The sequence below is a fragment of the Mya arenaria genome, chromosome 5, assembly GCF_026914265.1.
Source record: "Mya arenaria isolate MELC-2E11 chromosome 5, ASM2691426v1".
NCBI lineage: Eukaryota > Metazoa > Mollusca > Bivalvia > Myida > Myidae > Mya > Mya arenaria.
Window position 1 is genome coordinate 72,134,746 of NC_069126.1, and position 16,562 is coordinate 72,151,307.

At 33.4% G+C, this 16,562-nt stretch overlaps 1 protein-coding gene across 1 annotated transcript; it reads right to left on the reverse strand.

Annotated features, from left to right (window-relative positions):
* Positions 1–2,043: 2,043 nt before the first annotated feature.
* On the reverse strand, positions 2,044–10,711 carry LOC128235934 (uncharacterized). The gene is made up of 5 exons (XM_052950721.1): positions 10,585–10,711; positions 9,950–10,021; positions 8,267–8,415; positions 3,805–4,039; positions 2,044–2,488 (listed from the first exon to the last, which is right to left on the reverse strand). Exons 1-5 carry the CDS (start codon positions 10,709–10,711, stop codon positions 2,448–2,450), a joined length of 624 nt encoding a protein of 207 aa, XP_052806681.1. The 3' UTR covers positions 2,044–2,447.
* Positions 10,712–16,562: the final 5,851 nt, after the last annotated feature.

The window sequence follows — 16,562 nt, forward strand, 5'->3', positions numbered from 1 at the left end:
AAGCAATTGGATTTCAATAGTCCACAATGAATGCGTAGTCTACTACAGATGGTAAGCATATCAAACTTCTTTTTGAATGATATAAACAGGGAAACTTGACCATATATACAATTTTTGTAACTTTAATATCTTTAAATGCATGCAGTGCATAAATAAATGTAACATATTTATTCAGAAAACAAAAGGGCATTCCATTTTAACCCATGCATAACAGCATGGAAACATTTGTTTCGTATAAAATATGCTCGTACAGATATGACTTCATTTAAGTCAGATAAGGGTGTTATACATCTGTCAAGTTCACGTCGAGGGCATAACGAAAGACTGACTTATCTCATTTTATTTGTTTATGATATACGTCTAGCGCAATGAACTCTAAGTATGTCACACTGTATACTGGTTATCAATATGAGTTATCAATTTAAATTGTGTCTTGATGTCGGTTTAAAACATCCAAACCATAATAATTATGATCCCTATCACTGGTTACCAAGAGCGGATCCGGGGGGGGGGGGGAGGGGGGCGCACCCGACGTCAAAGTTTACTTGTCATTTCAAAAAAGGAGAAACATGTAATAAAATGCGCCCAAAATGCACCATTTCGGACTAGAAATTGTTCAAATTTTCTTGAGCGAGTAACCCCAACCCCCCTGCAAACACTTTAAACCAAGTAATTTCGGTTTTTGAGGGAGGGGCGCTTTTCAAAAGGTTACGCCCCTAATTGACGCCCCATGTAACGTGTATTCCTGGATCCAACCCTGGTTACAGCACAGCATTTGAAATGTCATACACTCATTAGGGCCAATATTTACTACAGGGCAAATGATTTTAAGTGTTATGTTAAAGGTTAAATATTTCATATGATGACCACACTTAAGCTACCTTTTCTATTCATAGGGGAGTTTTTTTTTGTCCATGTTATCAAGACACTGTGTAAATATTTATGGCTCTTGGATAAAATGGGCTGTGAGCAGCTGATTAAATATCAGTTACCATTCAATATTTCCCATTAACATTATTTATTTGCCGTATCATTTTGTATCACATATTAATGGTACGCAGATATAAGGTACATACATTTTCATCCTACATGCAGACGTTTTATTACTAAGTAATAGTTTAGGAAAACATTATGTAAATACCATTCAAACGCTTTGTTAACATATTAAGATAAAATGGTTTAATGCATTTGTAAGGAACAGTCCGTCCTAAATATTTACAATTACTACCATTTTGAAAATACAAACACTTTGATATAATAAATAAACATATTATTTTTATTAAGATAAAAAATGAGATTATCTGAAGAATTTGTGCATATATTAAAATGATTTCTGACAAGCTTTTATTGAATTTAAAGTTTATCATTTTTGCTCTCCACAACTGTTTACAAAATTTTATCTTTATCAATGATAAACAATATACTACACACATATCGTAAACCAATTTAGGCACAACAAATAAAGACAAAACTATAAGGGCTGTTATAAATTGTGCTTGGCTGTCTTAATAATGACAATAAGAAAAGCAATTTCTCGTTCATGAGAAATCTGTATCTTCCTTAAATCCTTTTAACAACACACTTACAATAATGTATGAAGAGACAGCTTGTTAATCAACATACCTTTTATGCATATGCTGGAATTCCTGGTTAGATGCAAGTAAAGCAATTTCTATTTTGGATAATCATTAACAATAGTACTTTTTATTTATTATCTACATCACATTTTTAGCTTATTTCAAAGTAATGTAAATTATGAACAATAATTCATGAATGACTTATCTTAATCTGTACATGATTGTACCATCCTCGTTATACAAATTAATTAAGCAAAAGTAATCATAATTTAAATTAAAACTTAGTAATACGTTCAAGTATAGTACAAAAAACAAGCATACACAACCTTAAGATCTTATTGACGGAAACATGAACATTTCAGACAGACTAATGCTCAACAAGAGCTCAGCATAGCGAACATCGACGCTGGTCTGTTCTTTTTCAATCGGAGAAGGGGCATAGATGGACAAAGCTGACTGTATTTTATGGAGTTAAACATATTAACAAAACTATTTGAATCCGTTGACCCTTCTGTGTCAAAATAAAAACAACAACAACCGACACATCGACCGACCAACCAACCGACGGACAGACAAGATCACTCCCATATACCCGCAAACTTAGAGGTTTGGGCATGTAGTAAAATAAAGTAGTTACATAGAGTTACTATAATAAATAATCTGCTCTGTATATAAACTATTCTTGCTGTACAGCAACATAATTTAAAATACACGCTTTCTATAAGAAAACACGAATGTCTGTATAAGAAATAAAAACAAATATACACATGGAATTCTGTGCCTAAGCGATATAAAAAATATGCTCATGCACAGTCAATACAACAAATATGCATTTACACAATGCCAATTGTTTATGCAGAGAACCCTCTTCTATGTCCTTGCTGTCCACCAATTGGGGTCGTAGTCTTTGGCTAGAAAGATATAATCAGTCTTCAAAACCGCAGATCCAAAACTACAAAACAAAATTAAGAACACCATTTGCACAACAATGGTGTTTTATACGCCGCTACCCGTTGGTCGCCCCTCGCGCAAAATTATAGCTAATGACGTAGCTGTAAAATTCTATTATTAAATAAATTCTATAAGTGTAGACATTTTTTAACATTAACAAATGAACTTCTATTAATGCAATTATGTTCCAAAAAAAAATGAAAACACTTTTAAATTAAACACAGCATGGATACATGACCAAATTACTACGCCACCATTTATTGAATGACCATTTCAAATGTCGTTCATGTTAGCAATATGTTCTGTTTGGCTACTGAGCTTGTTTCTGTAGTTTTTCATATAAATATTAAAGGCAAAATGATCCAACCTTACAGACAATCAATACAAGACATACATTCCATGCCACAAAGACAGATACTACAAATTTTACAACATGAAGTTTATCAATAAAAACCAGCATTTCCGCTTTAAGAAGGAAGACAAGGATATGTTTTTGTAAAAACTTAATATATTCAGAAGTTTTATGTTTGGGACTGTCATGATTATCATAATGCAATTATCTTCATGACATTAAACAATCACTGCTGGCATTTTTTATTAGAGGCAAGTAAAAACAAAATATTAAAAAATGACCAATGAAGAGTGGCCTAGACCTTTGCCTATAGACATGAGCTTTTCTATGCCCAATTCTTTTTTATCTTTTAATGATATTAAGTTTTGATTAATGATAAACCAAGGTTGAGGTCCCGGGGCTCCACCGTTTATCAGTTATTGATTGGAAACTGTTGTCATGTCAGGTAACCAAGACCATGACCTTTCATCCACTTAAATGAAAACCAGTAGGGTTCATCTACTGGTCATTTCAAACATGCCTACCAAGTTAAAGTTCCCTGGGCCCTAGTGCTCGTCAGTAATTAATCGGAAACGGATTTCAAGGTCAACACGACATCGACCGTTGACAAACTTGCCTCCCAGTACCCAGTGTTCATCTGCTGGTAATGCAAAAGTTGGCTACCAAGTTTGAGATCCCTTGGCATAAGCATTTGCAAGTATTTGGTCGAAAAACGCAGGCGGGGGGGGGGCGGTGGTGGAGAGAAATGACGGATAGACGGTCAAATTGCTTTATGATTTTACACATTTTAACATAGTAAATTATATGTAAAATTTATAAAGGGCAAGCTATACTCCTCATATATAAAAAGACAAACACTTTGAACAGTTTTGAATTTAATTATTATTTGATCTCACGTTGAGAATGAATCTAATGACAACTTACCAGCGAGGTAATATGACTGGTCAAAAGTGTAGTATAAGTGATCAGTATAATCTGCATGAATTATCTCAACTTGCAGTTTGATTTCATCTCCATTTGAAGAAGGGGCTTTGTATGTCACCCCAACAGTCATTTTACCAGCCGACTTAGTACCGCAAGTGCTGCACCCAGTAGCATCTGTTTCACTGTAAGACTGGATGTCTGCGTTACTAGCGTCTAGCAACTCGGCCTGGTTGGCCTAAAATATAAGAAAGACTGCAGTAAGACATGCCATTATTATTAAAATAAATTACAATTCTCAGAGTCATCAATTTTAGAGTGCATCAATTACTTTTTATTTAATATTTAATTCGAAACCTTTTCTATTGGTCAAATGAATTTACACTAGATCTAGTTATATGCTCTTGCAAATAAGATTTGCCAGACGACAACATGAACAAAAGTTCTTGTTTGTTTGACACAGTTTGTCCTCATAGAAATACTTTGTATGTCGAAAAAATCATTGAAATATTGTCAATATCTTGGCGACAGCGTGCAAAAACTATTATTGACCAAAATTTAACAAAAAATGTCTTAAAAAAGATACTCGGCCATGGTAGACAAGTGTCCTCAGAGTTTGAATGATTGAGATATTGTTTTTGATTTATATGTTGTTTGGTATTTCCTGAGTCAGTGCAGTTTTTTGAAAGGAATATCATAACCGTACAAAATATAACTGAGTTTGGCAAAGTTTAACTAAACATGTGTTATATTTTACCGCTAAAAAGGTAACAAAACGCCATGTGCTGTATTGTAAGATTTAGCGCAGGGCATCAATATATGACCAACAGGAACAGAGTTTTTGAGAACATTCGTTGAAACTATAACGAACGACAAAGAAGATAGTTAGCCGGTTTCCTTTTGCAAAAATTAATAAGAAACACACTAATATTACACTCAAACCTCTTTTTACTACTTTCATTTCACTAGTAAGAATGTCCTTCTTTATCTTTATAGTCAGCAGTATCCCCCTATTTCTATATCGTCAGCTCATCGGTCAGCATTTTAGTACGACACAAAATAACGTTAAGTAGGTCTCAACGCAAGGAAGGAAAACAAAGCAGTACTGTAATACACCAAAACCAATCAAGTCCGACAACAGTGTGTATACTATTTTTAGCTTATAAAGCGTTGTCTTTACCTTTAAAGTGACACTCTTATTCAAAATCAATACATACACACGTATAACAAACATACATTTTGAATGATAAACCTTTAACTACTTACTAAATAATACATTTATGGAAAATATTAATTACTGATATCAAGATTATAACCTTGTATTTTATAGCAGAAAGCGCAAAAATTATTAAATGATTGATGAATGCTAAAATATTTACTGTTGTCTACCATACTTTTATAAGATAGAGATACCATGTTGTTTGCTCATTTCTTCCAAATTCGGTAACCTTCATAAGAACCATTGTTTTCGACATTTATTCATCCATTTTGAACAATATTATTAGTTGTGGTAAATCTTATTTTGGAGTAAGAGTGCATCTTAAAAAGGTGATCTGTCTAACTTTTCTGAAAAAATCGTTCGCGGGGTAGAAAATTCGTCAAGTTTTAAACAGATCTGAAGTGCTCGTTTCCGATACGCCTTAAGATATTCGGCTACAATAATCAATGGGACTTTTGGTCTTAGTTTAAGATGACCTTAAGTCTTAATTGTACTCGGCTCATTACCGCGAATTTAACATATATTAACATATATTATAAGTGTAGCGATCACATTTGAGGTAGGGACGCGGGTGTTGCATGCAAAACATGTTAAGTAATTTATAAATCCCTCTCTGCATGGCAAAATTACATCTCGCACACGACTAACTATACCCTATGTGCATATATGCAGCATAAGTGTGACCTTTGACTTTGAGGTCGGGTCTTGGGTATTGAACGAGACACATATATTAACGAGTCTATATTTACCAAACATGTTTGCCAATTCATTTTTAATATCCCTCTGTACATGACAAAGTTACAGCCCAAGCACGACCAACTATTTTATATTAGCATTTAAGCAGCGTTCTTAGGTAATAGACTGTAAATGTGACCTTGGCATTTGGAATGGGGACGTGGGTCTTGCACGCGACACATCGTTTTGTGTACCAATAACATGTGCCGATGTGTTTAAGACCTCACAGTTCATGAAAACGTTACAGCTCGGACACAACTGTTCTCTATGTATGTATATACTGTTTTTTGAGCTGTGACATTTGATAACTGTTTTCGTATTATCACTTTGTTAATTTTTCCTAAACACAAACTTTTTTGTACTTATTTTGCTCAATAAAGTGAATTCTGTAACCATTGACTTCGTTTCGCTGTATTAGCCTCCCTTAATTTCAATACACAAAACAACATAACACATTCGGATCGTACGCGCATTTGACAACTGGCGGTAAATTTAAATCAAATTGAAACCGAAACATAAAAAAGAATAATTAAATAGGAATGTATATAATAGATGGAATATTACGATAAAACGCTTTTCTGGTAACCTGCATCACGTCTCGTTCGATGAGTTAACATGCATCCGCCTCGACCTGCCGTCTCGACGGATACGTGTTCACACACTGAACTCGACGTGATAAAGGTCACCAGAAAAGCGTTCTGTCATAATATCCCCTATGTATCTATCTATTAACTTTGAAAAATGAAATCATTTTTTTATTCGCGACAAAACAGTACATGTAGTATTATAGTTCGCTAGAATTATTGATTTTGTGTAATAATTATATAGACTTTATATTTACACAAATAATCGTTTTAATTAGTATTAAAGTAACATTTACATCGAAAAAAAAAGTTTTCTATTATCAATAGTTCGTAATATATGTTAGCCGGACACACATAAAAGTTGCTCTATTATACCAACTCTCCGAATGTTGCTTACTCAATATGCAATACCCTGAAATTTGGGTTTAGAAGACCTGTTCAATCAGTCTTAATCAATTCGATTTAGAGCACTAGCCCAGATTAATTTTCTTTTATGTAAATCACAAATCAGTATAGTTCACAAGCCTGACCAAATAGGTCTGGAATGCAATTTTGATCACTGCTGTCAAATCCCTCAAAAGCACGACCATGAACTTTTTAAGCCAGTTTTTTAAATTCAATTTTGTATCTATTGCAGTAATATATAGTTGAGTATTTCACTTAACAACGTTTTTATTCGAATGTCACTAGTGTTATGCAAGCATGTTTTTCAGATAAGGCTTACTCAATCAAATCACACTCGAATACATCGGACATAATTAATTTTATCGCAAATGATGATGTGATGATATTCAATTTATTTTATATAATCCAGCTTGGAACAAAAATATTTGTTTCAGCAAGACTATATCCGTTCTGTTTTGGCTTGCTTTGCTGGTAATTGTATGTGTTATATATTATCTTATATAAATAGGTGCATTGCTACTTGTTTGACCATACAAACTGGCTTGTGCATGCATATGCATACTGCGACATGTCATTCCGCTTTGTTCGTGGTTAACCTTTTACATTTAAACAATATTACAAATGAATCAACCATTTTCGTTTAAGTTGCGATACCCAAATATGTGAAGGTTACTGGTTCCTGGTTACCCAATAATATAGTTTGATATATTTTTTTAAAAAATCCATGAGTAAAAATGGAATGACCATCAGCACATATATAAAAGAATGATATACTGAGACATTGCAAAACATGTAATAATAATGAAAAAAATCTGAACAAAAATTATGCGAAACACAAATTAAAAACCTTGAAGCATTGCAAAAAATATATTGCACCCCCTCAATATTGATAGAAATAGATGGACGTTTAGTGGTCGTTCACCTAAAATTGTTTCAATGTAAAAGTACACATGGTTGATAGGGCACGATTTTCTTCAAAAACATTATTTTGTCTTGCATATTATGGTATTTGAGATAATTAGATATGTTTTTCGTGAATAATCAGTTGTAGATTTCCATTTAAGTCTATAAAATGTCTGGTCGTCTGCATTGCCGATGTCAATTTTGTTTATGAATGTTCGCCAAAAGTACAACATCACAAAGTACAGATAATATACTACATGCAAACCGAAATTAGTGGCATGCCATGGGCTAGGGATTATGCTGTTTATCTTTGTTAAGAAAGAACATTTAAAATATGCGTTTGGTTGTGTCGAGTTCACCATAGTCTCTTACATGTTGTTGTCGCGTGTTCCAAGTAAACAATGAAGACCCTAAATTGCTCTACTATCCACAAACCACTGCTTACACCCTACTGGATTCTCAGTTATTATTTTTAAATCCTACCTTAACCAACCTCACATTTTTTATTCCGTATGCTATGTATTAGATTGTAAAGGATACATCTTTAATTAAGGTCAAGGTCATATAAATCATTCAAACTAAACGAAAATAATTCATACAATATATCTTAATGTTTTACCTTATTAACAAAAACCTTATACCAGTTGATTGTAATAGCGTCTGAATTTGTAGGAAATATGCAAGGTGTTGTAATACTGACATTCCCATCCGTGTTTGCAGTAGGTTCTTGTGGATTCAAAACAGCAGTTGAATTATCTGCACTGAAGTCTAAAAAAACAGGAGGAAGGTAACATTATCATTCTAGTATAGGTTTTTAGCTGGATTTAAAAAGGGTGCTGGAGAAAAAGGGCAAAATGCTAGTAAGAAAGAAAATTTCACATCTTATCAAGATGAGAAAAAATAATTTTTACCCTTTTAATCGACATTATTTCAAGTTCAATTCCAAATTTTATCATTTGTAAAATTATAGCAAGTTTGATATCAAATCGAACGATGACTTTGTTTATCATTCCCATTTAAGTATTTGAAGGTAGAAAGGTAGAGATGCTAGTATCCACGAAGGCAGAAGGGTGTTACTACAAAGGGTCAGGGTGCAGCACCCCACTACAGCCTTGCATAAACCCTTTATCTGAATAAAAGTAAACCAGTTTTAAAGAAAGGAAAAGACGATTAAAGCCATCACATGATGTGATAATGACTCTGAATTATAGCGTATGTGACGGAGGGAGAACTTTGGGGGCATGTTGAAAGTAAAGTGAGGCAACTATGCAAATATGGGCCATACAGTTAAAGTGTTGCTCTTAAATCATCAATATTTAAATTGAGACGGTATCCTATAAATTTCTTTTTACTATTTGTAATAATATGACTTTTTTCGTAGTATAATTTGCTAATGTTTTTATGTGTTGCTATATCGAACCAAGAGATGTTTGTCAAACATAATGCTTTCTGAACGCCGCTTTCATAAATTTGTGGTTGATTGATAAAAGCAGTTTAAAAAAAATGCATTTATTATACTTGGTTACATAAATTTTCTTTGAAAGAGAAGAAAAACCTTCAAATTAAGAGCTGCGATAAAAAGTGTATGAGTCTGTTGAGTATGAACTTGACTCCCAAAACAGTAAGAATCATCAACTTTTTAAGGGCAAATTATCACTGAAGTTTCATGGTCATAAGTCAAACCATTTTCGAGTCATTGTGCGAGAAATGGTTGAACCTTTTCAAAAATTGTTGACCTGTACCTTTGACGTTATGAACCAAACCGGAAAAAGGGGTCATCTGCTGGTCAAGGAAAAACTAGCAGTAAAGTTTCACGGTCCTAGTTGAAATAGTTGTAGTAATAGTGATTTTCACCTTGGTCCATCTGATCACAATAGCAATCCGAATGTACAACTAGTTCCAATTTCTAAAGTCATTTTCAACTCAAGCATCTGAACTGACTGACTGACATCAACCTATATAAAAAATGTTGTTTTTTTATGAAAAATTAACAACAATCTTAATTAATATTTTGCAACAGAAAGCGTTACCAAAATCAGATAAATTGAAAGGGCATAAATATTCAAGTTTTAATTTCCTGTTCTTTTCATTGTAAATTCTGAGAGAAAGCCGGTGTTTCCTTCTTGGCATCCATATTTTATACAGTTTGTGAGACCAACAGAATTAATAGAGTATGAAAAGATTGCAGCTGGACTTGCAATGACTGATGAACACTCACTACAAGGAGGCAAACAGACGTTGGCGGTAATTCCAGAGCATATTCCAATATTATTGCCATCTACAATCCAAACCATATTATTACCGCTGTCACTTGTGCACTGAATAACAGAAGATAGGCCAACCTTTGTTGAAGTGTGACTAATTTGTAGCGTGTCTGAAAATAACAGAAATGCATTTTAAAAACAGGAACAAAAGGCATGATGTTGCAACACTTGTAACATAATTCCGCAAATGCCGCCTGCACGAAGCTTGCATTGTTTTGGAATGGAGAGTTATTAAATAGAGCGATATTTGGCAAATCAAGGCCAATAACCCCAATGTATTGGCTGAAAGTTGTTGAGGAGGTCTAAGAGACCATTAACCTTAAGGTAGACTGTAACTAGGGGTTTTGTGTTAGTAAAGCACCTAATAAGTTCATCAAAACTGGCCAAGATATCAAATTCAAACGCATCAATTGACATATACCAAGTCTATTAGAGAACCAGATCATCAGCCCGGAGTAAACTAGCATGTCATGTAGTGTTTGTTAATGTGTTTGTGCAGGGACTTGGAGGGACCGGCACCTGCCTGGCTTTTTCTCAACCACCTGCTTATAAACTGATTTATTTTTAATGCCATGGTCCAGCAGGTGTAGACGAGACCTGAGAGCGAAGTGACGTGGTTCAGGGCAACACACACCATGAGTGTCTGAACTCTGTCCTCAAATGACACAGCAACCAAAATAGTGTCCAAGGTTCAAGACCCATGAGGCTTCATTTGTAAGGCTATCACTGGCATCACTGTTGACTACCACCAGGATGTGGACGTAGACCTTTAAATGTAGCGGTTCTGTGTCATCTATCATGGCTGTACGCAATTGGTCTATATCCGTTGTCAGAGGTTTTAAAAATCCAATTTTCTAGTACTAAGCGTTGAAAGAAGTCAACAACAAGTAAAACATGTAAAAAAAGGAAGTTAGGTACTAAGTCTATTGTTGATGATGTTATTGGGCCGGAATGTTAACATTGTAAAAACATATATATATATATATATATATATACCAATTTAATGACAATTAACGTATTTATGTATTGGCAATGCAATGGAATGAGGTTGGTTTTGAGCATACACAATATTAACAAATATAATATATTCGCGAAACTTAAAGTTTACAAGAATAATGTATTTGTTAGCGAAACCTTGACATTTCGAACTTTGGCAGTTTCGTATGGATATTGATAAATATTCGATATATTAAGGATATTTCATACCAATCATACCAATACGTTTCGATATTTTATACCCATTTGAAAAAAAAATACTAAGGGCAATCCCTAGTCACTTGTATACATCCGTTAATCATTTGTACTACTTGGTTTCAAATATATCGATTATTGCACATTCATTCGTCGTGTTGAATGTGTATTTGTTCGTTATTTTTATTGATCGATCTGTTGTGCAATGACTTTTCTCATTATTTTGTATATTGATTTTTTTCTCATTCTTTTAAATAACGGTTTTTGCTCAATATTTTGTATTCATATTTCCCCCTAACTTTTGTATTAGTTTTTTTTCAAATTCAATTGTATAATGTCTTTTTCTCATTATTGTATACATAATTATATATCTTTAATAAATAGTTATTTTCAAGTTTCGGGTCAGTTATACCGTATTTGTATTAAAATTCACTCAATATAAGAATGTCGACCGAAGAGAAAGTCAGATTTTTGTGTTATCCTTGATATCGTCATTAGCGGAATTGTGAAAACTTAGAGCTTCACCTTATATAAATAATGGAACATATCGTAAGCTCTGAAAATGTTATCTTTACCATGGAAACATTTCAATATGTCTCAATAGGCAACATGACAAAGTACAGTTTGATGTTATCAACGGTCTCTTGCAATACTTTTGGTACTTTGATTAATATAACAACAAGTTTACTTACCAAAAAGATAAGCTGACAGTTCCAAGACCACAAGACACAAACAATATATCGTCATTGCTTTCATGGTGATCTGAAATGGAAATACAATACCAGTATCACAAACAACATTGCTTAATATTTACATTCAAACTTCATTCCTTAACGATGGTTGTTGTTTATCAATTGCACTTTATTTCTGTATAAAGTGCAATGGCATTTCCCATCGATATCGCGTGCGTTTGTTCGATACTTCTGTCATTGGGCGCAATAATACCAAGCGGCGCGGCATATTTACTACTATTTTTTTAATGAAATCGTAGTAAAATTATTGGCAACATGCAAACCTGTAATCTGCAGTAAAGCGGTTAAAACAAAATAAGCAACGATAATTTGATTGATTTTAATGTAGATAATTTCATGATGGATGGAACAGTTGAAGAAACGTTTGTGTTTAAAAATGCTGTTAAATGTCACGAAAATGCAAAAACAGTTAGTTCAAAATAACCTCTATAACGGGTGCTTGTATGACGTCATGAGTGATGTCATTGAAATAGTTTTACATTAAGCTCGATTCGGGCTGCAACATAACTCGGCAGCTGCATTTTGTTTCGACGCCATTGTTTGCAGTGTTCATTCGTTTTGAAAGTGTTGTTTTTTCGAAATTTGACTGAATTACTGGGATTATTTACACACAATACCTATTGGGTAATCAATTAATTACCTATTCAGTCCTACTTTAACCATTATTTGTTTTGATAACTAATTTAATCCTGAAAATTTTGTAAACATGTTCTTGATAAAATATACAACATCTTCAGCATAAGAGAAAAAAAATCTTTGAAATTTCTTTGTTCATTGCATACGATGTAATTGAATCATGTCCATATAAGTCGTATGTTCTGAATAAAATCGACAGAAATAACTAAAGTTCGGAGGAGTTAGTCGTTTTAGACATAATTTAGTGCTTTTAATAGCCAAAACAACTGCAGAAAAAAACTATTTGGTAAACACATCAGCTTTCCAGGAAAAGACAACTCAGCAGAAAATAAGTAAGTTAAATGTGGTTTATTTCATGTTTTGGTATTTGTATGCAGCTACATTATATATTCTAAAATATTTTTTTGCGCAAAAGTTTGCATCGTTGACCAACTTTCGGTCAGAAACTAGGTCGCTCAGCCTTCATAATTGTTATGATGCGGGCCCTGAAAGCGCATATGTAAAACAAAAAACCGGGCATTAACGGCACGTAATTTTGCTGAATAATGCACGTGTTCTACCGATAACGCCCGGGTTTTTGCGCTTTAATACACCACGATAACGGGCCGAAAACACACTTTGTATGCAATAATACACTGCATTTATAATATTCTTGACCTTGAATAGATAGAAAATAAACATATAAATAAGGAACTATTTTATCTGTGCATTCATTGTCGTATAAAATTAGGTTACGATAGCTGTTCTAATTTACCCACCGTTGAGAACAACGAGAGAAAGAAAAAACGAAGATGCTCTTGAATAATCAATTTATTCTAGCAGAAATGTAGATTTAAATGAATGTAAATATAAGTATTAAAATTCGACATGTTGCATTTTATTGGGGTATGGTATGCAATGGCGCAGTTCAAAATGTTGGTGGAGTCCTCTGGACTCCACCCATTTTTAACAGCCCCTATGCAATGGCGCAGTTCAAAATGTTGGTGGAGTCCAATAAAATGCAACATGTCGAACGAAATGCCAAAAAGGGCATAATATAATATCTCTCCATTGCAATGAAATCCTGACAATATCCATTTTATTGCTTATAATGCTTATAAGTTTAAACGTTAAAAACATGTAATGATAATTAATAAAAAAAAATCCCTTGTAATAGGCATCTATGTTGTATATTAGTCTTGTATAAAATGGATCGAACTACATCTTTGTAACTATTGAAGATTATCATACTTATAATTATACTTATAATAATATGGCTGAATCTATTCTCATTAAAATGAAAGAATGAGGAAAAATTAAATTCGTACTGAAGATTTAAGTGTTTAGTCAATCACAACACATTTCAAGATCTAAATGACATTACTAGTCAACCGGGGGATCTTCATGTGTTTTCGATTTGGGGGAAACATTATCCTATAAAGTCAAAATGCAGGAGTACTCCTTAAGGGCTTATAGTCTGATAAATCTAGGTTGTGTTTAATGGCCAGTTGTTTGAAATATAATCGAGTGAACGATTCCTAGCGTATTTAACATTATTACCCAATGCATAATATAAATGTAATTCGCTATTTCCGACCGTTTTACAAATAGTAATCAACATTACAATGTTTTGAACTGTTGACCGGTAAACAACATGAACTGTTACCCGCGCGTGAGACTACTGCATAGGTACGTCATGGGTTTTGCCGAGATTCTAAAAATAAACTGCACACCGTTTAAACAAGTGAATTTACGGTATTGGTTTTGTATTTGAAATTGGTTTTGTATTTTAAATTGTTTTACGGAGAATACCAAATAATTTTCAAGCACTCAATCGTCTATATATATATATATGATCAAGAACATTACCAGACGTAAACAAATCAATATCAGACGTAAACAAACAAATGTCGCGATTTGAAGATGTTTCCGAGATTGATCTCAACAATTTGCTGGAAATAGAGACTCGTATTTGACATTTTCGTGTTTGAACAAAAATATATAATCAGGTAATAAAACAGTTGTTGTATGGGCATATGTGTAACAGTAAAAACTGTTGTTTCTCGGCCTATCAGCCTCGGGACAACAGTTCAGAAGTCATCCCCGAAACCGAGGGACAACAGTTTTGACTGTTACACAAATGCGCATGGGATAACAGTAAACTGTTTTCATGAAAACAAAATACAATAATTTGAATCCTCAAGTATATGTTAGAAATGTGAATTACAAAATATAGTCATACATACAACATGAAGAAGGCCGAATGGCCGAAACGTCGTTTCATAAACATATAATTTGTGTTGAAGTTCTTTAAATATCACCATAAATTATATTCAGGAAAAATGTGATGCACTAAATAATGGACAAAACAACTTTGGAATTGAATGAAAAGAGATCAAAAGAATTGGTTAGTTTCTCTTTATTTTCTTAAACTTTTTTTCGAATGATTTTATTTGCAAGACAAGTTTAACGTTCCATGAATTTATTAAAACGGATGTCATCGATATTTAAATCCAAAACAATATTGTAAAACTATGTCATCCAAAGCAAAAACAACGTATGCCGAATATTGATACCTCAGCTTTTATTTTTATGTCTTATGTTAGACAAGGAATTTCTCCCACCTCAGATAATTAGATCAAATTATTTAACCATGCTAGATATTCTTATCTTGCCCACCGGCGAAGATAAAATGCCGGTATGGAACTCCTTTTAATTGTCACCACATTGCAATAACCTCCTTTGTTGAAGACTGTCGTCAGTAGCATCAAGGAAGGAAATCTTGTTTTATGGTAATATTTAGAACGCTAATTAATTATTTCTCACTTCAAATGTCACCATAAAACAGTTTTCACGCACCATTCAAAAAATAATTCTTCATTCTCCTTAGAACTATTTAAAAAGACCGATTTGTCTATTAACATTTACTGGATCACGGCGCGCATATCCATGACAACCACGTGCTATCGCATCTCCATACGCAGTTATTTTCACCAAACACAAAAGAGTTCCAGCACAAAATACATTTTTACTTAATTTTGTTTAACTGAAGTGGGAGAAAAAGCCTCTACCATAGCCGCTTGTGTAAGATAGGTTCATCCCGACCCTCGCGCAGGGTGTTTTGCGGAAACTCGGTAAACCTCGTTTCGAAATAAACCTATGTTACACTCTCGGCCATGGAAGATACTTATATACTTTCAAAAAGATATATATATATATATATATCGTAGATTATGTGATGCTTGCGCTAAAATAAAATTCAACCAAACCAACAACATAAGTTTATTGATTGTCGTAGAATAAAAACAAATCGTTAATTATTATGTCAACGTCACATAGATTATACTGTCTTATAACATATTTGTGACGTCATCCTTAGTTGTTTTTGTACTATATATTGGTTTTTGGACTGCGTTCCTTACTTTATCTTTATTAACTGTCCAATATTTAAAGAATTGACTGTCCAATATTCTAATAATGGAGAGTCATCGTTCAAATTATGGATAAATAAATTGTATGGTGTGTTAAACATACTGTGGAGTCAGGAAGTGTGTAAACAAACTTGTTTTTCATGTACATGCTATCAAATTTGTAAAACTATGCACTTATTTAAATAAAAACAACCTTAAATCTTTTTTAGTTAGGTTTAATAAGTATTATAAAATTGCTACTATTTTGTAATTTTTTAGGTTGTAACAATAAATGCCCAATGGAGATGTGACTGATGTTTGCGCAGCCGCTAGGGAAAAGGAACATGTTTATTTGTTGTACGTCCATTAAAGGAACTAGACACCAGATGATGCAAGAAGCAAGAAAATTATCAAAAACGTACATACAATTGATATCTTTGTGTACAAGGCAATGCATCTTAATATCTGATGTATTTACATCATCTTTCGAAGTTTTTGCGTATTGTTTACATTCGAATGCTTCGTTTGTCTTCCACGTAAATGCCAGTTAAAATGCATCGATATATGAAACTATACTAACCACATGACTTCCACATGCAAAATGAACACAATATAAACTGAGAAACCACTGCGTTATTTGTTCACGGTTAAACTCAGCTGAGACAGCGACAAAATATTATTTT